The 26140-nt window shown below is 40.7% G+C and overlaps 1 protein-coding gene across 1 annotated transcript in view; it reads left to right on the top strand.

Annotated features, from left to right (window-relative positions):
* Nucleotides 1-20541, top strand: part of tbc1d1 (TBC1 (tre-2/USP6, BUB2, cdc16) domain family, member 1) — a 50510-nt gene extending 29969 nt beyond the window's left edge. Inside the window, exons 13-21 of the mRNA XM_010778058.1 lie at nt 6726-6923; nt 10778-10939; nt 11847-12005; nt 13621-13721; nt 13896-14039; nt 14737-14896; nt 15795-15964; nt 18112-18288; nt 19059-20541. Coding sequence (XP_010776360.1) covers nt 6726-6923; nt 10778-10939; nt 11847-12005; nt 13621-13721; nt 13896-14039; nt 14737-14896; nt 15795-15964; nt 18112-18288; nt 19059-19364 — 1577 coding nt within the window. The 3' untranslated portion in view covers nt 19365-20541. The remainder of the gene's footprint in view (nt 1-6725; nt 6924-10777; nt 10940-11846; nt 12006-13620; nt 13722-13895; nt 14040-14736; nt 14897-15794; nt 15965-18111; nt 18289-19058) is intronic.
* Nucleotides 20542-26140: the final 5599 nt, after the last annotated feature.

The following is a 26140-nucleotide window of genomic DNA, read 5'->3' as shown; positions in this document are numbered from 1 at the left end:
TCTCGTGTCAGTGCTGTGTGTGACGTACCCGCATATTTGTCCGGGTGTTTTGATTTCAAGGGTGGAGTACCCGAATTGTGCAAGCTTGGCAGGTGTCCCCCCTCGAAAGAATGTCGCTGACCGTTTTACAATCGCATCCGCGCCTCTCCCGATCGTTTAAATATCTCCCAGCGCCCAGCCTGTGGCTGTGAGCCAGCGCGAGCAATGGTCGGCGCGCCGTGCTTGTCGCCGGGTTTTGATTACGTCATCACAACAACACGTTAGTTTACCAACGTAACCGTACCGAAAGCCGAAAGGGCCTTTTTAATTATCGGCCGAATATTCGGTGCATCCCTACTCTTTATAAGGGTAGTCTTATTGTAAAGTGGTACCAATAAGTATATTGGTAAATGGATGGTGTTGAATCCGGAAGCAGATGGCTCAAAGCATTTAGGCAGGCAAAAGGTAGGCGTAGGTGTTAAAATGGACGAGTAAGTTTCCACGTATGTGGATGTGTGTGTTCCTCTTGATTATGAGAGAGAGAGAGGACACATGCGCCCTGCAGCTGAAAGACAGGGTCTGTCATTATCCTTTCATTTACCTGTCCCACCCCTGTGTAAACACTGTCATCACATTTCAAACCAGCATTTACTGAGCTCAAGCCTCTTGTTCCTTAACTGAGCCGAAGACAATGGTGGCCAGACGTTCTTTAAGATCACCTGCTTAACTTCCTGCTTAAAAGGGAGTTGTCCTTATCACATTTCGGTTCAATTAAACACCAAATGTTGCAGAAAGAAGCATTTTTAAATCAGTCTAACTACATGTTTCCTAACACGGGAGAGGCAGCGGTTACCTGTCACTGGTTGGGTAAGGGTGGGTGTTTTCCGGGGTTTCTCCTTGGCTGCTTTGCCCTGTGTCGTCCCCTGCTCCTCCTTATTCTCCCCCTTGGAACGATCCCGCTCTTTTCCATTCTTTCTCTTCCTCTTCTCTTTGGGGGTATTCTCTGGCGCCTCATCGGGGAGCTGAGAGGGGGTTTCTATTGCTGGGGGCTCTGCAGGACAGAACACATGGGTGAGCTGACATTGAGATAAGCAAAGATTGTTTAGGGGACTAGTTGAGTCTGACACGAAATCAACTGTTGATCTTATACCCATTTGAAGGATCACATTGAAAAGTTTCCTGTCTACACTTGAACATTGTTGTTTACGATTCATGGTCACAACTTTTTCATTATGGTATAAAAGATCAACCAGTGCTAACAAACGCCTAGACACACCTCTCACCTTCTCTTCCTCCTTCCGTCTTTGTTTCCTGTGTTGGGCTGTCATTATTGTGTGTGTATTTCTCTGAAAGCGCTTTGGTGTAGGTCTGTTTGAATACAGTATACTGCACTTAGTCTACTGGCTTTTTTTTGGTATGGTGTGTGTGTTGGCAGCATCTCTGTCGGTCTAATAGTGCTATAATGACAAAGGAATATCAGAGGATAGAGATAATGTTCTGTTGCAGGTTTTATTGTATTTTTTTTTTACATTGGTGGTTTGCCTAGATCAGGGGTTTTCAAAGTGTGAGAAGGTGAGCCTCCCCTCAGAGAACATAAGAACAGCCGCGCCCCCCTCCCAATTATTATCGCTATTATAATTCTTATTATTGTTGCTCGTGAACTGTCAACGGGGGGGAGCCTCGCTGCGGGGAAACGGTGAACCTCTGTCGTCTGTCAGTGCAACTTCGATGTTGCAGGGGTGCCGGCCGTCAGCGAACCGAGCCGGCCGGTAACGGTCCTTGCCGACCGGCCGTTCTGTGGTTCTCCAGATTCTACAGATGGCCAGTCCGCCCCTGGGTGGAGGTGAAGGGAATGTGCACTTTTACAGCCTTTTTGGCGAGGTGGGGGAACTCGGTCTCCACAGACAGCCAAAAGTGTGCAAGTGACATTTTCTGCCCGACGCTGTCTCCTCTCTCACTTTAGGTAACTTCACAAAAAATCGATCCATGTTGCCGCTCGCATTAAGTTAGCTGAAGTTAACTTAGATTTCACTGTTTCTCGTAATTTTTTTCTCACGCTTTGCCTCCCCTGAAGCTCTCTGGCGCCCCCCCGGGGAGGCGCGCCTCACACATTGAAAACCGCTGATCTAGAGAATTCGAACGGCTCTTATCATGGCTGCCACTGAGGTACTTCTAGGTCATCTCACTAAGTTAGGAACCTTCCTAAGCTAAACTGACAATTCCAACGAGACCCATGTTTCTACCTGCCAGTTATTTTCTGTTTTGGTTCATCTGAGCACTGCTGCAGTCTTAGTCCCGCCCCCTATGCTCTCATTGGTTGAGACAAGTGATGACGCCCATCCTAAGCAAATACTGATCATCATCCCACCACTGACCTTTGGCTGGGTACCCCATGAGCCACATGGGCTTTGGAAACAGACAGGCCCTCAATGAAAAGACTTGATTCTTTTGCAGAATCCATGCGAACCATGCCATTGTTGGTTTGAACAAACATATAGCTGCCAATAGCTCCAAGTAAGTCATACTCAAGGCCTCACATGATGGATTATGGGTGAACATATTCCCCTTTGGCTGGAGTGGATTTCATGATAAGCATCTCAGAAAATAACCTGGTTTCACTGTATTATACTGTTGGTATGATTATCATGATAGGTATTATCAACAGTTACAATGACCCTTAAAGGAATGATAAACCTGAACTAAAGGGGCTTTTTAGTGCTTCAGAGCAGGTGGAGCACCGTGAGTTATCTGCTGCTGGAAACCAGCATGTTGAGAGGGCAGAGAGTGAACCCAAAGAGTGAAGATGTGGGCCCTAAAACTGAAACAATGAACTGAGTAATGTTAAGAAGCTCCATACAACTGCTGCAGTATTAGGTAATCATTTTGAGCAGAGGCGCAGGAAGGTATTTTGAGTGGGGGTGCTGAGGTGCTGGACTCCAGTGAACACTATTACGGGCACTATAGAGCACGCACAAAAAAACTCCCCACACGCTATTTTTTACGAGTGGGGAGCGGACCTCACCTCCTCTAGGGGGGTCCGGGGGGATGCTCCCCCGGGAAGATTTTTTTTAAATATTGAAGTTAAAAGCATCAATCTGGTGCACTTTGAGAGCAACATTAAGAGATCTAGGGATACATCTCTCAACACCCAGATGAAACTTTTTCTTTATGGATATTTTACAAATCACTCCCCTTTCAAACTGTATTCTTGTTTTACTGCCATATAGTATTTCATAACTGTTTTTCCTTTATTCTCTTATTTTTTTAATAACTACAATGATCATATGAAGGTGTGCCGCGGAAATAATCTTTTGAATAATTTGTGACCAAACCGTTTGAGAACCACTGAGATAACTTAGACTAAAGTTAACTATCTAAACCCTGAGAGAGTCCTTTAGCTCACCTGAGTCTCTCAGTCTGAGAGGAGAGGACTCTCCTCCAGCTTGTCGTGGAACAAACAGCTCCTTATGTCCGTTAGTGCAGCTAGCTAACCAGATGCTAACAACACGGTCCCTGCTGCTGGCACCGGTCCCTCTCTCCCTCTCTCCCTCTCTCTCTCCTCTTTCTCTCTCTCTCTCTCTATCACACTAAATGCGCTATTTGCCACACACACAGTGAGCCGAGCTTGAATGACACAAGCACACGTTTATTTCCATGCAACTCTCTGATTGGTCTGGTGTCATGCCTCTGTGTTGCATTCACTGAACACGGGAAATTACATTCCTGCCGTCCTCTCTTGTGTCATGATGAGGTTAACGTAAAGCACGGTTAATGTATTATATTATTGACGGAGAATTGTACGGGGCTACAGAAAAAACTTTCGGGGCTAAAGCCCCGGATGCCCAGGCCAGGCGACGCCACTGGTTATCAGACTGTGATTGATTGACATGTACAAATGCTGCTGTGGCGTCAAGTGCTTGTTTTGGAGCTGTGAAAGATTTCATTTTCAGAGCCCACATTGCTCTGACTGTTATCAGTCATATCTCTTTATACAGGGTTAATGTATGACACTGTTGGCTGGTCTGAAATTAATTTAATGTCAGTAGAAGTCTTAAAGCCTTGGGCCAGTATACAGTAAGTACCAGACTATGTCTGCATGGAGATTTACAGCTCTGTCAAATATTCTTGAGGCTGGAAATTGTTGTTGTTTTCAGTATATGTCTATACAAACTTGCGTGTGTGTAAGAATCTGATCATGCATGTGCTTGCGTGTTCAGATCCTGTGTGCTGATAATTATATGTATCATAGTTTTTCCGTGTGAACCAAATAAGTTTTGACAGTTGCGATAGTTGGGTTGGTATCAAACACAGTAAAAAAAAAACTCCTAGAGCGTAATGGCAAAAATAAATAAATTGAGTCATTTTCATTAATGAATTTAGATAATGAAGCAATTTATAATGTTGCAATCATGCAATCAATACCAAAGTTATGAAGACTGTATCATTATTATAATTGTATTGATACTTTTTATAAGTTAGTGTCATTGTTGTAGTATTGTTTATAAGCATTTAGAGATGAACACTATCATTATTGTCTTAAACTTTGCCCCTATTGACACATTACATAATATATCCGTTTCAATTCAGACAGACACTTTAATGCCTCTTTTATATACAATTTATATATGTATATGTATATATATTTTTTAAGACAATCTAAAATATTAGTAAATGCAAACAATTATCACTCAAATCCAGAAACTGGATTGCTAAATCCCAAATGAGATTCTACCACTTGGCGGTGACAAAGTCTAAAATGCTCTACTCGACGCACACCAACCACAAACAACTCCATACAGTTTAATTAACACCTCTATTTCAACAAAGATAGAAAGATAATTTCAATTTTGCATATATTACATTACACTGTAAGGTGTAATTTGTTCACTTCTGTACACACGGCTCAATATTCTGTGATTGGGTCTAATATAATAAGTGCACGAGGAATGTGGCACTTATGTGACCTTTTATCCACATTCTCAATGAACTCAGAAGGGATTAGCGAGGTTTAGGCCTGTCATTCTGCACGCAAGTTTCCCTTTCAAACGAAACAGGCAAACATTTCTCCTCGTCATTATTAAATCTGGATCTGAAGTTTATTTTGACGGTCAGCTGTGATGAAGTAAAGGAAAAACTTTGGTGTGTGTGTGTGTGTGTGTGTGTGTGTGTGTGTGTGTGTGTGTGTGTGTGTGTGTGTGTGTGTGTGTGTGTGTGTCATGTTGACAGTCCACACACAGGCAGCGCCAGAGGAAATCGCCAGCCTTGTTGACCCACTTTGCATGTTGTGTATGTGTGCGCTCTTGGTTTTGGTGAAATTGGAGTGTTTGCTCAGGGAGTGGATCATGACACGGTGTGTTAGTGTGTGTGGCGCGTGTGTGGTATTTTTGTTATTAAGACATGGTTTAGTGTTAAGATTAGTATACAGAACCATTAGCTCCTATGGTTAAGGTAAGGGACTGAGGCACTGGCTATAAATAAGCAGGATAAGTATATGTGTGTGCATGCATACATAAAAAATCTAGCTGTTGACACAGTATAGAAGTCTGTGTTTGTCTAACAAGTAGTCAGGTCTCTTAAGAAAGCCGCTGTCTGTCTGTGTCATATGTCTGGTTTTAAGAGAAGGGGAAGAATAACCAAAGAGCCATATGTCTGTATAGTGACGGCACGCCTCCCTGAAACAGACACAAAGGCTGCATTAATGTTAACCTCACCTGCTGGCATAAAGATCACTATTGTCATCGAGTGTGTATTGTAGATGTCAGTACACAGTAGTTGTCTTTGTTTCTGATGCTTGAAGAGACAACCTTTCTGGCACATTTTTAGTTTTCCTCCTTTTTTGAAAGATAAGCATCAAATTGACATACCTACGCCAGGCTTAGGTGTGTGAGCATGAGCAACCTGAACCGTGATGTTCCTGTGAACTGAAAGAGAAGTGCTATCTGGGTAGTTGTTATGTTCTTCCTCAAAAACAACACACGGTATTTTGAGGTTTGGGATCCACCCTGTACTTTGGGGTGGAGTCACACAAACATTAGTTTTTTTTACTGAGTGCGTTGCAACCAACTGTGTCAAATAGATCTATGTTTAGCCTTTCTTATTCTCTTTTGCATGAGCATCGGATGAATGACTGCATATTGAAATGACTGAGGGATAAGGGTCGATTGTTGAAGTAAAAAGAAAAGAGTCTCCCCCAGATAAAAAGGTCAATTCAGTCTAGAAATGTCCAATCTCCGAGCACATTGCTGTTTCACACCACCTGCTTATAAATATTACAATTAGAACTTCTTATATTTGATCATATAGGACTGTTATATGGGTTTTAGTGTTCTCAATTCAATTTCAATTCAATAGGTTTATTAGCATGACCATAATTATATACAGTATTGCTAAAGCTTTTTTTTTTTACAAGGAAGGAAAAATGAATTCAAGTCATATAATACATTAATACAACTTTTAAAAAAGACGTGAGACCTGGTGTAGCAGGTCAGTCCGATTCCCTCACACTGAGGCAGGCAGGGACAAACTGTCCTGCAAAAATGCAGCTTTCTTTATTTTCCCAGATTAATATTTTGAGATTTTCATTTTCTTTTTTAAATATTTGAGGATGCTTACTATTGAGTTTGGGGGAGAATTGTTTCCCTACAGGTTATCTCTGTGTTATCTTTTCTGTGTCCTGCTGCTGCATTGGACACGTCATGCAGCGTGATCACACCTGACCTGACATTATATTCTGCTTTGTTTTTCAGAGCTGGGGGAATCCTGCCTAGAGGGGGGTCGAGTGTGCATGGGACAGGGAGTTGGAGGAAATGGGGACTTGTCCATGAGGCTGGTGCCGGAGTGGAGGACAAAAAAGAGCAAAGAGGACCTGAGGGAGCTCTGGAGGAAGGCCATCCTGCAGCAGATCCTGCTCCAGAGGATGGAGAGGGAGAACCAGAAGCTGCAGGGTGAGAAGAAGTGGATCAAAACACAGACAAATGCACACGCCTACATAGCCTTTTCCTGTTCTTATAAACATGTCCATAAACAAAACTGCTCAAATATACACTTTACAGACAAGTGAACATAAGATCCACTTATCAGCCGTATCATTCTTATTGATCTTATATTCACCAACATCACAGTGCAGAATGTTTCTGTAAAAGGGATAAATCCAATTATACATGCCAATGTCTCCTCTCAAAATGAATCAAACACTTGGACATCTGCCAGGCTTTTGAAGGGAATCCTGGAAGCTAGATCTTTTAAATGCAAATAAGATAAGATGGACCTTTATTAATCCCGTGGGGAAATTCAGTTGTACAAGCAGCAACAGGGTAAGAGTGAAAAACAGGACAGCACAGATTCACACAGATTAATAAAATTAGAAAAAAAATCAAGAAATCTTTTTTAAATGATAATAATAAAAGACTATGAAATAGGAGATGAGTAAAAATAAGAGTAAAATAACTGTCAGCATATACATATTTGGTCATATAAATTAGGAAGTACGAAATGATCAAAAATGCACATAAAACAAAGTCCCTTGATATTTATTCTTTATCTAAGCCACTACCTTGTTATCGAGTCAGAATACGTATTATTGCTGCCTGGTTCTGCAAAGTAGGATTTGATCTGTTGTCTGTCTGCATGATGACAAGACCAGCAGCTAGTAATTCATGAGTTAATGATGTTGAATTACATTACGAGTTGGTTTCTTTAATCCATCTTAGGCAACTTGCCTCTCCAGATGTGCACTCAAAGAGATCGGGTTGTCAAGTGCACCGCTGGTTGTTTCTTAATGTTAGGAACCATCGCATATTTAAGGTTATATAATTTATAGGTGTGCGTGTGTTTTTAACTTGGAGGCGTTCGTAAGGGTTTGCCAAGTGCTCCACCTCTTTCCTGACCCAGTTGGCACCGATCAACACACACCTCACTGTGCACTACCCCCCTAACTACCTGCTCTGTATACCTACCATTAGTTCTCACACACACACTTCATCGATCACACGGATCACAGAAATCATTGCTTCATAACAGGGTGTGGATGGAGAGAATGTCAGTCAATATTGATGAAAGATCAAAAACAAGTCCGGGCAATAACTTCACACACACACACACACACTGAACTAACATAAAAACACACTAACACACGCATTAGCAGCATGTGGCAGCTTTTCTTGAACGTATATCATTTGTGTTTGATTCTTCCTGCTGGGTGTACTCCACCTTTCTATCCGTTATTTGTCTGGGTGGGGCTCAACTCTGTGTCTGTTATTTCTGTTTATCTCTCAAACTGCTGAAAGTGTGTGTGTGTGTGTGTACGCCTCCATCATTGTCTTTGTCAGCTTCAGGGTGGGGTATCCTGTGTGTGTGTGTGTGTGTGTGTGTGTGTGTGTGTGTGTGTGTGTGTTATTTCTGTTTATCTCTCAAACTGTGTGTGTGTGTGTGTGTGTGTGTGTGTGTGTGTACGCCTCCATCATTGTCTTTGTCAGCTTCAGGGTGGGGTATCCTATCTTGTGGTGTGTATTATCTTGAGTGGAGTGTTCCGTCGACAGAATGGGAGAGAAATGGAGAGCAGGAGGAGAATTTAGAGAAATTGAGCGCTCTCTGGGCTGCAGCCAATCAGCTGATAAGACTAACGGGAGCATCTATTCTTGCTCTGGGTGTGTCAGATAACCTTTCCGTCCAAGTTTTCTTTCTTTTATTATCCAGACTACGCCTTCCAGGTTACTCCCGCTACTTCTTTCATTTCTAAAGCAATGATATGCAGCACCACATTAAAGTTTTAGATGGCTTTAGATTTTCTCGATTTATCTTGTATCAAGTTGTTTGCCTGGATTTTAGTGTGAACTACTTTTTGATAAAAATGTTGCTGATACAAGTAGGGTTGGAGGAAATAGTCTTTTTGTGTAAGAATCCATTTTCTTATCTACCTTCATAGATTAAAATCAAATCACAACTTCAAACATTTTTTTTTTTTTTTTCAACAAAATAACATATTGTCAGTGTTACTGGTGTACAGTAACCATACACACTAAGCCAACGTAGTGTCAAGCATTAATGTGTGAGTTGAAATAGTTTTTAATTGTTATTTTCTTTATTAAAAAAATATATATATATTATTGATCTTATGATATTTGAAGTCACATAATGGAAAATAAATCTTTTGTAATTTTCAAAACATTATTGCATTCAGTACATAGAACCTTTTTGAATACAAAAATTCCATTGTTTCAAACACCGACAACATTGCTTTCATGACATCAATTTCCACTATGCATTTTTTAGCGCACAGCTGACAGGAATAGATTGTCTTATCCTAAGAATTGAAATGGTGGTATACAGAAACCCCTTGATAACAGGGGTCGACACGCCTGTATGCAAATACATGCATTCCACATGTTGGAAAACACCTTAGTTTGCCTCTGTTTCCTGAAAAGTGTCATCGCAGGATGTAACAGGAAAAGGACTGCTGTCTCTTTCCTGTCCCGTAATGATGATGTCACTTTTTCTCAGGCTCTACCAAGGTGCAGCTGGTCACTGGGTGGACACCACACATGAGAGGGGAGGGAGGGGAAGTCCATAAGAGGAGGGAGGAGGAAATGGGAAAATAGTTCACGGACAACAAAAATGTGGGATTGAATAAGAAGAAAGATTTACTGTGAATGGAGGCAGAAAAGAGAAAAAGAAAGGCGATGGTTTAAGATGTAAGCGAGGAAAGAGAGGAAGGGTGTTGTCACAAAAGAGAGGAACAGACGAGGGGAGCTGGGTGTACCCTCACCTTCTTTGATCACTGGTGTCAACATGTTGAAACGGAATTCACAGTTTTTGTTCAGTTTACAGCCCGTGCACGGTAACCTCAGGGTCATGAAATGTATTGAGCAAAGCAAAAGAATATCTTATTACAACAGAGCAGGATGATTTTTAATAGTAATGTCCAAAGTATCTTTGGTATTGCTCAGTTTACTCTCTGTGGGTCATATACAACATGGTAACACCCCCCAAATTAGAATGTGATCTGATTAACAAATACAGGCGTGTTAACCTCTGGTGAACACATTGTGAAAATATTTAGCAGCGATGGAGCCAGATATTTCCCTCAGGAGTTAGTGGAGTTAAGTTTAATATTGGACTTACATTCACCAGGTGGCCAGGAACACAAATGACTGATAATGTTACACTGTAGCGGCTGGATGTGTGGATGGCCACCGTTTGCTTCATCAACTTAAAAATATATATATCCATGTTGTGTTCGCAACATAGACCAAAAGTGTAAAATAACAGTAATTGCAAGTTTGAATAATCAACTGAAACCTTAAACATGGTGCTTTACTCAATTCTGATTAATATCATCAATAAGCATTGGTGAGCCTCTTTTCTCATGAACAAATGTAGCCACTACATAATCACAACTTTACTCATAAAGTGTATTTGGCCTGGCCTGCTTGTTTAATATCATCTTAAAAGTTAGGGATTCATTTTAAAAAGAAATGTAATTCATTTCTTCTTAGCGAACGAGGTTATTCAGTTGAGCTTTAAAGTCCAAGTCTCCTTCACACGGATGTCATGTAATAACAGGCTTGTTTGCCTTAACAAAGAGGGCCTGTCAGTTATTTATGAAAGTAAAAGAGTGCAAAACCTAAACCAAAGAGTTAACATTAAATGAACGGGGTTTGTGAAGAGAGACACACACTGGCATCTGTTCAGCAACATGTTAAGCCCCTCAGCTCCAAACACACACACTACAGGACCAACGCCAAGGATTCTGGGATGGTTACTTTACTGACGTATTCTGTCTTTGCTTTTATATTCGTAGCCACAGAGAGCGATCTGCAGAACAAGCGTCTGAAGCTGGACTACGAGGAAATCACTCCGTGCCTGAAGGACGTCACGCTGGTGTGGGAGAAGATGCTAGGAACTCCTGGGAGGGCAAAGGTCAAATTTGACTCAGACACCATACATGCTGCTGTTGCGCAAGGTATGTATTTGGATCAAATACATACTGTATATCAAATGTTTTAATCTCAATAGATTGACCAAAACTTGATGTGTAAAGGACTTTTTAATTTTCGTCCTTATAATCTACTTGGGCCCTTTTTCAATATACATCAAAAGGAAGGACCCCCCCCCTTCAGTGTCTTTCAGACATTGTCACGGCTTTCTGCTCTTTCCATTTTCTAGTATCAGCATGTTATGCTCAGAGGACTTGAAGGTTATCTCTTCTGCCTTCGACCTTAAACGTAACAGGGGCATATAAAGTTCAGAACAAACCTGCACACTGAGAAATGCCACTGGACAATAAATAGTTGTCTTAGAACTGAAGTAGCCACTAAAGCTAGTAATGATGTAAAATTAGGCCGAAAATGATCACACAGAAGTAAAGCACGCACAAACATCCTTCCGCTTTACATGCTGAAGATTACATTCCTTTGCACTTAAGCTCTTTATTTTCATAAGCACATTGGTAATTGTGTGTTGCACTAAATATACAGTTTCTCCATAGGATTAAAGTAATGTGAACAAATATTTGTTGCAGATACCTTGCATGCAAATAGCTGCTCTATTTAGAATATTTGTACATGTTAAAGAAGGTCCACGCTTGAGGAAAAATACTGTAGAACATTATGTCTCCTCACTTTTTAGAAAAATGTTCTACTGTCTAACTCTCAGAATAATTACTAGGGTATGTTTACAGGAAGGTGAGGCTGCTTTGAGTCTCCCAAGCCCCCTGAAGTTTGAAATATTCTCAAGACCCGACGTCAGATGTTCTTTAGATTTGTATACTACTGTTAGAAATATGTCTAATGTAAACGCATGCTGACATGTCATCCCCCTCCGCCCTACTCCACTCTTTAACTCCTTAATCTCTTGTCATCCTTTGACAGGTGTCCCCAGGCAACATCGAGGCGAGATTTGGAAGTTTCTGTCTGAACAATACCTGCTCAGGCAGACGGTCCCATCCAGACCACCTACCAATCACACGCCATACAAAGAGCTACTGAAACAGCTCACCACGCAGCAACACGCCATCCTCATAGACCTGGGTAGCTCAGACACACCTAGAAATGTCTACCATATGGGAAGATCAGTAAAACACAGATGAATGTTACCCTTTGCACAACTTAGGGCTTAGTGATAAGCCTCATAAACAACATGTTGATGTTTAGACGTGACAATTCATATTTTGCATATAGTCATTTACTATTTCCCACTTAGAACAAGCTGCAGTACATTGAGTATATTAAATATATCAGCCACCCTTATCAAAGCACACAAATAATAACTCCTACATTTTGCAGACTGGGTATCTACTCGTCTCGAAAAGTCTTAAAGCACAGAACAAAGTTACCTCAACAGAAAGCCTTAAAGGTCTTTAAAAGTCTTACATTTAATTTCAAATTGGGTTTAATATGTTTACTTGTATGACAGAAATAGTAACTGTGAAGCTGTTACGTGTACAAGATTTGACCAAAAATGTACATTAACCAAATAACTTTTTTATCAATTGATCCCTGCTTTAATTTTTCGTTTGCGTCCATCACTAAGAATTATTGTTAAATCTGCCTGAAAAGCACAAAGCTCAGTCTCTGACTCTCTTGTGATATTCAAAAAGGTCTTAGAAAGTCTCAAAGTAAATGTGGTAACCTCTGGTGAACTGCAGAAACACTGCGAATGTTATTTAAAATGTCTAAAACCTCCTTCTAATGTTTTGCCTTCAAATCCACCTAACACCTCCCACCCAAAACACACACACAGTGCCTACACCCCACCCATGTAACACCCACATACATACAGATACACATCAACCATTTGATTCCGTCTACATCAAATACAGTAGGGTGTGGACGAATGTGACAGTGACAGTTTGCTAATGTGGAAAACATGAAAGTGTTATGTGTCGAGGGACAAAAGCAAACAGCGTCTACGATACTGAAGCAGCAGAGAGGTTTGCAGGTTGAGAATGCAAATGTGTCGTTATAGTCATAGGTCAATATCTATAGCCAAGAGGAATAAGAATTTAGGCTTGTTCATCAAAACAGCCTTTTCACAAAGCCTCGTTTCTTCAGGCAGGGGAGGGAGCCGTGGCATTATGTTCACAAACACACAAACCCCCCACAGCACATTCCACGCATTCACACTCATTCAGATCATTCCTCTTTTCTATAAAGCCTGTGAGAAGTCCTTAGTCCTTAAATACACATACCGTACCTGCCAAATTACCGGCCCCTCCACGTTAAGAATGTCCTTTTTCTGATCCCGGGTCATTTTTTTTGTCAGGCACTTGCCCATACACCGCCACATAGAGTACGAGGTCTCTGCTTAAAGGTGTTTGTCTACATGAACGTGTGTAAGCATAACCTATTGGAATGGGTCGGCACGTGCTCATGCATCCCCTTTGTTTACATTAACAGGAAAGTGCAAAGTTTAGCAGGATTTGTATGCATCTGTCAAACACACATACAGTACACACCCAGAGGCCTTATTTATAGTTCACTTGGATTTTTTACAGAGGTATGTCAGACACAATCCAATAAACCAAATGTATTAGGTTGATCAAATAGAGACGATGTCTGGCGTAGCATTTTATAATAAATATTAACAGTGTAGATTATTTTCCAAACTAGATCATTTCTCACTCTTCTTTTGTTTTGGTCCCAGGTCGCACTTTTCCCACACATCCTTATTTCCAAGCCCAGCTGGGAGCAGGACAGCTGTCTCTGTATAATTTACTGAAAGCCTACTCGCTGCTGGACCCTGAGGTATAATTGAATTCTTCTTATAGCTATTTTTCTTCCACTTTGTTTTTGTGTGTGTCTCTCCACCTCTCTCGATGATGGACTAAATGGAACTGTCTACTACATTTTACGCTTAAGCCTTTTTCCCTCTCCTTGTCTGTGAGGTCATCCAGTTTATTTGTGTTGTTGTGATTGTAGGTGGGTTACTGCCAGGGCCTGTCCTTCATTGCGGGAGTGCTGCTGCTACACTTGGGGGAAGAGGACGCCTTCTACATGCTTAAGTTTCTCATGTATGACGTGGGGCTCCGCAAACAATACAGGCCTGACATGATAATCCTACAGGTAAAAGTCACACACCCTCACGCTGAGTCTCTTTGTCCCAAATGCAGAATACTGTATACAGCAGCTCACATTTTGAGAATCTTCTCACTGTTACTCGCATACTTGAATTACATCAAAGAGAGGACTTCTGGTCGCTTTCTTCTTACAGTATATGTCCATTTATCCATCAGTCTATTCACCTCACAATATATATATACATGAAATGTGATCTCACCCCTCCTTTTCCCCTTGTTTTTACATTTATTGCGATGAGATTACATGTTTTAACAATGTGACACCATTAGTTTGGTTGAGATTTGATGCAAGCTGTTAACCGGAGTCATGCCAGTGAAACCTATAGTGTAGGTTTTGAATGATGATTTAGTATCAGATTTCAGCCCTTTGATAGAACTACTGCAATGTTAGACATACATGATCAGGTTATACCAGTCATGAATGATATACTAGACAGTTATTGTGTTTACAAAAAGGGATAGCTCAGTACATATTTGTATGAACAATATTAAAACCACTTTCTTGAGTATTTGCTGATTCCGAACCAAATGGCATATTTTTCCTCCCTAACTAAGCTGTTATGCTTTTTAGTACACACATCTTTTTAGTACACACATCAATGTGCACATAATGTACAATCAACCTACTGTAACGCTTTCAGTCAGACTCAGAAAAACAATCTTTGGTTTGTTTTTCACGTCAGATTCAGATGTACCAGTTGTCGCGGCTGCTTCACGACTACCACCGGGATCTCTACAGCCACTTGGAGCAGCAGGAGATCGGACCCAGCCTGTACGCCACTCCCTGGTTCCTCACCGCCTTCGCCTCGCACTTCCCCCTTGGCTTTGTGGCCAGAGTCTTTGGTAAGCTTTGTGTTTGTACCTGCACTCATACTTCAAACTCTTATTTTACCTGGTCACCACCATACTGTTTATCTCCAATGAACTACTCTAATTTGATTTTAAACCTAATTTGATCAGAACAGGGAGGCGGGTTAAAAACAGAAGGATATACATTTTTTAAATTATAAACCAACATTTTATGCCGTTGATTATTATGAATAAAATCAGTGAGTCACGTACACACAGACACATTTAAGACTAAGTGTTTTCTGTTACAAGCTGTTGTCTTACTCCCGGAATGACCTTTTATCGTTTGTGTAAATACCATCACACCCACAGCCCCTCTGTGTCCCTCCCTTCTGTTGTTTTCATGCCTAATTTCTTACATGGTGCTCAGTTAGTGAACCAGACTCTCTGGCTCCTCGTACTCATCTGAGCATAACGCTGTGTGTGTGTGTGTGTGTGTGTGTGTGTGTGTGTGTGTGTGTGTGTGTGTGTGTGTGTGTGTGTGTGTGTGTGTGTGTGTGTGTGTGTGTTCATAGCAAAGTGAAGTATTTGATATCATACAGCATGTGGGGCTCTACAACTCTGTGCCCATTCCTTAATCTGTTGAATGATCTCATGCAATCTTGCCTAACCCTTACCCCACCCTGATACATTCAAAGGACAAACACAAATACACACACCCACTCAGTCTCTCGACTATGTTTGTGTAAATCTTTTTATTGACGCCAAAGCATTCATCAATTAAAAAACACTTTAAGTCACCAATCAACACAGTAGGTTGATCTGTGAGAGCCTGTCATTATTTATTTTAATGTTGCGTAACTTTTGCTAAAAGCTCTCACGTCAGGGCCCTTCTAACCGGTTATTTCTCTTGCTTCAATAACCTTTCAGCGCCTTTTTGTCCTCCTGTCAGATATGTTGTTCCTGCAGGGGTCAGAGGTCATCTTCAAGGTGGCCATGAGCTTGCTGGGAAGCCACAAGCCTCTGATCCTGCAACACGAGAGCCTGGAGTCCATCGTGGACTTCATCAAGACCACGCTGCCCAACCTGGGCCTGGTGCAGATGGAGAAGACCATCAACCAGGTTAGGATTAGAAACAATCAGTCATGTGTAGCTCTTCCTTTTATCATTAGACTCCCTCTCTGGAATCAAATACTGCGTTTTTATGGACCTGGTCTTATTTATTGTCATTGTGTACTGCAGTTTTGAACACATTTTACTCTAACTGAAGTAATTGGTTGATTTGTTAAGGACTATTTTCGACCAAAGATTATAAGGATAGTCCCTTCAATTTATTAATTGAACAGTGACTCAATAAATATAGAATAGAATTGGACGGATGAAACCCTGAAAGATATGAAGCATAGTAAAGAATTAAGTGTAGAAACAAATGCCTTAAATATCAAATGAATGTGCAGGTTAGTTTGAGACACTCCAAATGTTTCTTAAATCTCAATCTCTACATGTATGGAAGCCATTCTATTCCAGTTCTGTTGAATTCCAACACAGAGAAATGTTCTCAGTAGTTTATAGAATAAAATAAAAAATGTTCATTTTACACATACCCATAAATAGTAAAACTAGGGAAACTGATCATTTTGGCAGTGGTCTCTTAATTGTTTTCTGAGCTGTATACATATCAACATACATTGAAAAAGTATTTGCATAGGTTACATAACTATTGGATCAGTGACCTTTCAGCTCGTCATGTCTGCGTGTGAATAAGTGACATCACTAAACTTTCCTCACTGTGTTTCATTATAAGACCTTTTGTACAACTCATGGCAGTGATAACACGGCATTCAATTGCTTTATGAGCAACAAAAACAAACGATATTCATCTCGAGTGACATATGTTATCAAAGTGAACCACACCCTCTCCTTCAATGGGTGGAGTTTGGTCAAGCGATTTAACCATATCCTCATGAGTCAGTGTTTGTGGTGAAAGAACATGAAACTAGCATATTTCAACATAAGGCACATGTGTTCAACAATTCAAAAAAACGATCAGACTAACTTGTTGTACTGTTTTATGTGTCATTCTCGTGTAAACTGATGTCAAGATGGAGTAACTGCACTATAATAAGCTGTCACCTGAGACGGGACGGGCTGACATGAGTGTGTGATGAGTCAAAGACATGCAGAGAGATGTTATCATGGTACTTTTGAAAATGTTAACATGTTTTTTGCATGAAACAGCAAAAGTGCGTTAAGTCATGCTCTAGCTTGCCGGTATTTTCCCTCAAGTACCACTTATTTTCCCTCAAGTACCATCCATGTCAGGATGTCTACAGTATATGTTACCTGGGGTGTGACTCAGAGAGCGACCTTCAGGATGTTTGGATCCACGTTTGTTAAACGTGTCTCCGTGGTTTATTTTCTCATGTAGTCATACGCAATTTGTAGGTGCAGTCAACAACAATCTGTGTTATTTGTAACATAATAAAGGAAACAAGGGATAGTTTTATGGTTTGGCCACTATTACTAACAGATAGGGCTGCTCAATTAATCGCATTTTAATCGCAATTACGATTATGGCTTGCAACGATTACGAAAACAACGTAATCGAAAGAAAACTTTTTTATTATTATTATGACTTTTTTTAAAATTATTATTTATTTATTTTCAGTTGAATTATACTTAAAGTTCAGGGTAATCAACTGTTGAAAACATACCGTTCAATTTTTTTTTCTCCAATAAATTGATGTTTTCAAAGTAAATGGATAATCGTTTTTAATAATCGTGATATCAATTATTGACCCAAATAATCGAGATTATGATTTTGGCATAATCGAGCAGCCCTACTAACAGAAATGATAACATTGTACTTAAAAAGTTAGAGTGCAGAAATCTAAGAGCATTGTGACATTGCTGATGGGAAGTCTGAGGAGGAAAGAAACAGAAATAGTCAGACGATTTACAAGTTGTACAAAAACCTAGTGTTATTTGGAAGAAAACCCAAAGGAAATGTGTATCCTGATATATCCTTATTATTACTACCTATCTGTGGTTTTGCAACATTTCTGGTGTGCTCATGTTGACATTTATTTATTTTGGTAAAATGTAAGAACTCTTGAGTCCAGAGTATAAAAAGATGGTGCACACCAAGCCAAACCCCTGACAAAGACTACATTAACGGTTTAATGTTCCTTCAATGAGGTCAAATGTCAGGGTTTATAGATTGCTGCTACACATTGTAAAAACTTTATGAGTTTTTTTACTTTTATTAGGTTTGTCAGATGGATGTGTCCAAGCAGCTGCAGGCCTACGAGGTGGAGTACCATGTCTTGCAAGATGAGCTGCTTGACACGCCTCCATCCCTCAACCAACACCAGAGAACAGCACAGCTGGAGAGGACCAATCAGAGTCTCCGACAGCAGAACCTCGACCTGCGCGAGGAGCTGCAGGTACATACGCACATTGTCAGAATGTTTGGACCCGTAAGGTCCTCATACAAGGCTCTGCCATACTGCAATCTTGGATGAGGACTATTGACAGTTTAACATGGAGGCTGCTTCTCTGACATCACCCATATGTTTTGTAAAGAGCCGTTGTGAATCTCAATGTGTGTGGCCCCGGCCAATGCCTTCTTGGCAGGGCTGACTCTACCCTACTACCGCCTAATGCAAATATGTGCAAAGATTTTGGACCATGGTTAGAGATGAGGCAGACCAGAGCTGAAGAGCAGCTAGCGGCTAGCAACCTGTGATGCTACTCACCTGTCACTCAAATTAGCTTCGTCCTTAATTTAAACCTCAATATTATTTACTGTGTCATGAATGAAGACACTTTTTGTACAAGGCTCTAAAGACGTTTATTTCTGATATAATGTTGGACATTTTAACTTGGTTGGTCCATTAATGACAAATATTTGCTTTTGGAGCAAGCCTCTGGGGGCCATTAGAGAATCTCTGTCTTCAATCTCCTTATCTTTCAGTTCCCCGCTCTCTGCAACAACCTCCAACTGCTTTTGCTCGGTGCAAGACACTTCCAATGTCTTTTTCCATTGATTGTGGAACGAATGGAAACATTTTTATGTTTTGTGTTCTTAATCATGATTTAAGATACAATCATGATTTAGGCCTTGTAGAGAACAGCTGCTCTCATAATGTGCTTTTATATACAACGTGTATGAATGTTATTGTCTTTTCCTCCGTTCATTTCCACCATCCCTCAGGTGTCCCAGGCTCGTGTCTGCAGCCTGCAGGGCCGGGTGGAGGCTCTGTCCCAGTCGGAGGTCCTGCTGACGGAGCACGTCTCTGCGCTGGAGGAAGAGAAGAAGCAGCTAGTGAGCACCGTCCAACTCCTCCAGGACATCCTCACCAGCCTGGGCACACACTCCACCCCCGATGGACAAACACTCCCCCCGCCCCCTGAAAGACACACAGTCACGGCTACAGAAAAGGTGGAAGAGAGAGAGGGGGGGGCGAACAGGACTGTGGACTCTCCTCCCCACCCTTTGGTTCTTCCAGAGGGTTCATAACTACATCAGAATATGCTCCAAATGATAATGTGGACTGGAGGAGGAGGAGCAGTTTGTGAAGGGCCCAGAAGGTGGAGGCTGATGAGATGTTAAAATGGCTCCCTACTTTGACCTTTATCCTGTTCAAGGATTCAAAATGTTTTAATACAAATAAAATATACAGAGGTCATTTTACCTAAACGGAGAGAATAATGGAACAAGAACAAAAATGGGTATGAGGTTAAAGAGAAATAAAGGATGGTGCCTGTATTTTGAGTACTACCCCAAAAAGCCCACTTCCAACTCTGTAACAAATATAAATGAGCATGTGATTTAAACAACACTCCCCAGAGTAAGCACTGTCCCCCTCGGTCTCTACTGTAAAAACAAAACAGTTACATTTGCACCTGTACTCGAATGTATGTTATTCTATTTGAATGTCTGTGAGTTTCTGCACTTGTGTCTTTAATTCTCCTGTGTGGGATGCAACGAGGCTAAAATAGCCAAAGAATGTCATTATTAATATAAAACAAGCTCGAACAAAGGTCCTATAACATGTTGTTGATCACACAAAGATGAAATGTTTCCAAAGAAATATAAGAGAGAAATGTGACAAGAAAGTGAGATGAAGGGACGGGTGAAGAAATAAACTTCATGACTTAAGTGTTTTCTGTTATATAAGTTGAAGATTGAATAAGCTAAATGGTGTTAGCTCTTGGATGGTGGTGATCATATTCAGAGGTCAACTCATTTGACATTTCTGCTCCGTATTTTTGTTCTTCCGCCGGTTATGTTTCCATTTTAAACTTTAAGTACAGTGGTGCAAAGGAATAGTAACAAAATAAATCCAATCCATTTCACATCCTGTTTTTTTTACCTTTGCATAAACGTTGACTTGTCTGTAGAAAGGGAAATGTATACAGTTTCAGCTGAAAACTCTAAACGGTAGATGTGCCTTTTTAGTGAGGGGAAGTACAGATCAATGATTAACTTCAAAACGCACTTTTGTCTAAAACTTCAAACAGGAAATCTCTGCTGTTGAGACAGTCTGTCAGCCATGAGTCATTTACTGTATTCAACACACTGAAATCCCTCAACCTGAGTATGTGACTGTCTACATGTGTGTTCCTGTGTGCTTGTGCATGTCACTGATGGCAACAAATCTGTTCATTTACACTGTAAAGTTCATTTTCTTTCACTCGTGACTCTCCTTGCACTTGTGTTTTTTTTCATTCTGTCTATTATTGTTATATTGTACTTTAAAATACATTTCATATCCTTTCCACGTACGTGTGTGTGTGTGTGTGTGTGTGTGTGTGTGTGTGTGTGTGTGTGTGTGTGTGTGTGTGTGTGTGTGTGTGTGTGTGTGTGTGTGTGTGTGTGTGTGTGTGTGTGTGTGTGTGTGTGTGTGTGTGTGTGTGTGTGTGTGTGTGTGTGTGTGTGTGTGTGTGTGTGTGTGTGTGTGTGTGTGTGTGTGGCACACGCACACGTCCATACTGCACGCAGCCATACTTTTAACGATGGTGTAAATGTTACCTCCTGTCTAAACATGCCAGTCACTTGCTGCAGGCTTGATATGAGGTATCAAGCATATACGGTACACGCTATTATAAACATAGCCATGCATTTGTTTCTTGGGACTCCTCCTGAAGTTCAGGAAAGGCATGTTGTGACTCGGTCCGAACAGTATGTATGCTTGCTTGTGTACACTACAGAAAAAGCAGCAACAAGAGAACCAAAAAGAATCATGAAAATACACAATGAAACATAATTTAGCATTATTTATTTGTACTACTTACTTATATTATATAATAACAGGTAGACACCTTTGTTTAATGCCCGGAGTTTTTTTTATTACTTTTTGTAAGACTGCATTTCCTCTAATCCTGCTCAGATTAACAGCAGTATCCAATTACACAAAGATCTTTTCTACTTGCATTCCTAAACCTGTTTGAGGGCCTCGGAGTGCACCCAATAATCAACCAGCTGGTCAGGCTCGAGCTGCCTATTGATCAGGATGTACAATAACTAAGATTAAAGCAGTTACAGGTGATGTTTACACCTTACTGTACTTTGCTGTAAAATCATCACAAAAGCCCCCATTTTGTACTCTTTTAAATAATACACTGAAATGGTAACATTCATAAAGGTAAACATTTTCACACTCCTGCTGTAGCATTTTGTAGCTGAACAAGAGCAGTGCGGTTCAAGTCTATCGCCTAACTTCCACCCTGCTGTTTCCCAATTTAGTATATCGTACTTACCCTTATAGTTTGGTGTTTTTACAGTTTGTATACAATCAGCATACAAGCTATCCAGATCTATACGTTATATAAAACAACGGGTTAAATGACAGCATGTGAACAAGTTTTTCTACCAAATCGAAATCACAGTTTCTTTTCGCTCTTTGGCCCAACATCAATGTACGACACTCGAGGTCTCCTAGACTTTGAGACTACAAGGGCTACGGGCTGACATACTGTCAGATCATCAATAGCATGAGGGCTCTCTCGCAGACATGTTGAGCCATTCAAGCATACTTTCCCTAATACCCTATTTCTGCATTATTTGCCTGAGGGAATTACTAACAATTCCTAGCATTGTGACGTAAAACACAGACTGAAAGGCAATGAACTGGAGGAGGACTGTCAGTGCTAAGCTAAATGTACAAAGAAACATAATATTATTAATAATTGTAAAACCTGTGAAATTTGAAGAACGCAAGCTTAGACTTCTGTTCAATACATACAATTGTTTGCTCAATAATGCTGTGTTGATACGATTGAGATAATTGATTATTTGACATTTTCCCCTCTTTCCATTTTGTAAGACAAGATCCTATCTCTTAAGTCTGGAACCATACTCTTAATTGCCCTGGCCATGAAGGAAGTCCCAAACCCACAACTGTACGTAATGTCTCTGATTTGGCATTGTAACATGAACGCAGTATGTCCCAAAGTGCTGTCCCATCACTATTCATATCATTTCAAGTCTGTAGCCTCTCTCACCCAAGCACTTACCAGAGGGTTCAGGGAGGAAATTGGGACATTGTGTTGGTTTTATAGCCTGCAACTTTTGGGTCATGCTGTCATCAGCGCTGTTTCCAAACGCAGCAGTTGTTTCTGTGAAAACACAATGTACACCAAAGCACCAAAAATCAGAATTATGGAATATATGGGGAACGTAGTGGACCATTGAGCAGCTAAAGAGCCGGGTATTTCCTTTAAGAGCTGGTAAAGTCCAAAAATTGAGTTAAAAAGAAAAGGAGTATTGGACTATCACCGGGTAGAAACACGGCTCTAAATAACCGTTTTATCCTGTAACTGTGTTGTGTAAATAGGCAACTGTTTGCTAAAATGTTCCCTACAGTATATGAACATAAAAGGTGATTTCATGTCAATGTCATGTTAACATTTAGTATAAAAATGCCCTAAAAATAGCCAAAGACCAATAAATGTAAATTGAAAGGTTCTATATGGCACCAAACAACAACATGCTCTGTAAAGGTAAAGTAATGGCATCCATAAAGGGAAAAAGAATGTTCATTTAACAGTACACTCAAAAATCTATGTTTATTAAGTACAAGATACCTTTTAGTATGCCCAATGTAGTTGCTTTTCCAGTGTGAACAGTAAATATACAGAACCTGCTCATAAATGCAGCTTTGTTCAGGTCATCCAGGGGGTTAAATGTCATATTGTCACATGAAGGTGAAGTGCTTACACAAATGTATGTTAGCTAACAACTCCCTGACAGCTCAAGAAATGTTGCCCTGTAAATGAACTTTCACCTGCCATTAAGGTCAGGGCAAGTTATCAGACGTTCCCTACAGGGATCAACAAAAGAACCGCATTGTTATGAACCCTGATTAATGCTGTCAGTAAACCCTGCTTTAAAAACATGGATCAAGTCTGGAATCCAAACCAAGCACTACTTCTGGATAGAGATTTCCATGATGCAGCAACAAAAGGAGTCAAGTTCTTTTCAGAAGCTAGAAGCCGGCCACGCCCTCCTGTAATAAAGATACTGATCAACATGGAAACTGCATGACTGCTTGATACGGCCACACCCTACAGAACACCAACACCATCCTCAGGCTTGATGCTGCTAATCTGTAAGGATCTCTTAGGCACTTATAGAGAGATTAGATTAGATTTTTGTTAAAGCAAAATAGCTCTTCATGACCTACCTGCCCTGCCCATGTCGTGCGTGCCTGCTTTAATGTCTCAGGTACGATGCAGTGTCATAATAGCTCAAATGTTGTGTGTGCACTTGCTGTTAAAGGTTAAAGGTCACCTATTGTGCAAAATCCACTTGTTCATGTCTTTTATACATAAACATGTGTCCCCTCTGTGTAAAGAGATTCTCTCTCTTTTTGTCCTGATACATTTCTATAAAAACCTGTCTGAAAATGAGCTGATCAGTTTGGCCACTTGATGATGTCATAACGATTTTTTGGCTTGTGTAACCATTAGCCAATAACTAACCAATGTAACACCCGCCCACCTTATCACCTGAATCTCCTCCTAGAGCACCATAGTGTTCTTTTTAAACAAATATCTCTCAGAGGGGCGTGGGGAGTGGCTCCTTATTTTCATCAAAAGTAACAGACAGAGAATCAGCACTTTTGAAGCACTTCAGAGACATGTTTTTTATACATCTGAGACCTATAATATATTGATGAAAAACGGTATAATAGGGAACCTTTTAAAAAAAGTCGGGAACATGGTTGAGTTCAAGAATGACAGAGCCTTGCGTGACTGTTAAAAGTTGAAAATCGGCCTCCGTTGACAGATTTTCTTAATTCTCTGGTTGAGTGGACCGAGAGGGATCAGCCGCCGAGCGAGTGCTGCCTACACTGTGTGTGTAAACAGTGTATGTGTTCAGTGTGTGTGCCCACAGTGTGTGTGTTAATTTGACTGCCAGGGGTTGTAACGCTGCCTGGAGTTTTATTTGTTTTACTTGGAATCTGTGTACTCTTCCTCACTCCACCTCAGGCCCTGCCCCGCCCTGCTCGGAGCCCCACCACATCACGAACCCTCCTACAACCATGACCCAACACAGCCAGAGGGATGTATCTGCCGTCCTGCCCCATCTCTCTCTCTCTCTCTCTCCAGTTTGACAGTGCCTCATTCCACATGTTGGATGGAGCTCTCTGTCCTTGATGAAATCCAGCCTCTCCAGGTTGGTGGAGGGGTTTGTGTAGCTCGGTCAGTTTCTGCAGTAGATGTTCAGTGATACATAGAGGCTGCTTTCAATCCTCCTGGATCCATCTTTTTATGTTCTCATTATGTTCTGTTAACATATACTTCAGGTGTGTCTGTCCAGCCTGAAGGATCACTCTTCTGTAGAATTCCCACTAAGTGGATCCACAAAGTTGGTAGGAGTCATCCTCTGGGAATCATGACTAACTTTACCAAATGTCATTTTTTGAGAAATGTAAGTCTGAACCAAAGTGTTTGAGCGACTGCCAGACATCCCTTTATACGCTGGCTTTCATTATCAGCTGATCTTCACAGACCAAAACATACTCACTTCATCCTTCTGTGGGGTGTACACAGTAATTAAGGGGGATGTAATCATTAATGATGCTTTGTTTAAATACAGCACATCAAGCGCTGAGATGAGAGTGCAGTGGTCCGAACAAAAGGTCAAACAGTGTCAGTAACTTCTCATAAAGCACTACTGCAGCACTAAATCATGATAAGAAGCTACTTTACCTGAAGCATCCGGATAATCCAGAAGAAGGCCATAAAGTCAGCTCCTGATTATACTGGTTGCTCTCACTGTACCTTTAGTCAGACATCAGTCTTAAAAAAATCAACTAAGGCTCTCGAGTGATTTTAGCCACAGTAAGGTAAAGAAAGCTTTTTTTAAAGTTGTACTCAACTACTGGCCGCGCCTAGCATTTCATTTGTAATCCTTTTTATTTCTTTGTATGTATTTCTTATGCTTGAATACTACGATTATTTACTGCACACTATTTTTCTTCATCACATACTGTCATACTGCTAGTGACGCGTAAAGTATGGAGCTAATTTCCTGCCATAACTCCACAAACTAAACAAGTTTTACAAATGCCTTATGATTCACTAAAAAACACAGTGTGGTTTGCATATAAAAAACACCATCTACAAACTAATGCATTTAGTTTTGCATAAAAAAAAACGTATACAGACACATTCCATTTATAAATAAATCATGTTTCAGAGACAAATTCATTTTAGGTTTTACAAGTACAAAACTTATTTTTCGACGAGTATAAAAAATAAATCCTACAGAGACAAAAAAAATATCACGTGACTTTTGGCAGGAATATTCCGCCATGGTAAAGCCCTTGAATCTTGAACCCCTGCTTTACACTTGTTTCTCAAACGTGCACAATCCTGTCCTGTCTCATTGGCGCTTCAAGAAGAGCATTGACTTTGTTACCTTTCAAAGATCTAATCAATGTTTTGCAGTTTCTCAGAATAGTTTCACAGATATGCTGTTAAAGTTTCTAAGAGATGGTTCAGGTGGATTTTTTTCTGCATTGCACTCTACGTGTGGTGAGTCAGTTGGCTCTTTTTCATGGAGAAACAACACATCTTTTTCAAAGAAACGTCAAAGTCTTGGCAAGGAAATTGCACATAAAACCCACGCTGTGCATTTCAACATTGTGTGTGTGTGTGTGTGTGTGTGTGTGTGTGTGTGTGTGTGTGTGTGTGTGTGTGTGTGTGTGTGTGTGTGTGTGTTGTGTGTGTGTGTGTTTGTGTGTATCCCACTCTGCCTCCTGAGTAGTGTCCTATGCAATATGG

This window comes from Notothenia coriiceps, unplaced genomic scaffold, assembly GCF_000735185.1.
Source record: "Notothenia coriiceps isolate Sejong01 unplaced genomic scaffold, NC01 NC01_scaffold00018996, whole genome shotgun sequence".
Taxonomy (NCBI): Eukaryota; Metazoa; Chordata; class Actinopteri; order Perciformes; family Nototheniidae; genus Notothenia; species Notothenia coriiceps.
The sequence above is the reverse complement of the archived record's forward strand: the minus strand, read 5'-3'. Positions and strand labels throughout refer to the sequence as shown.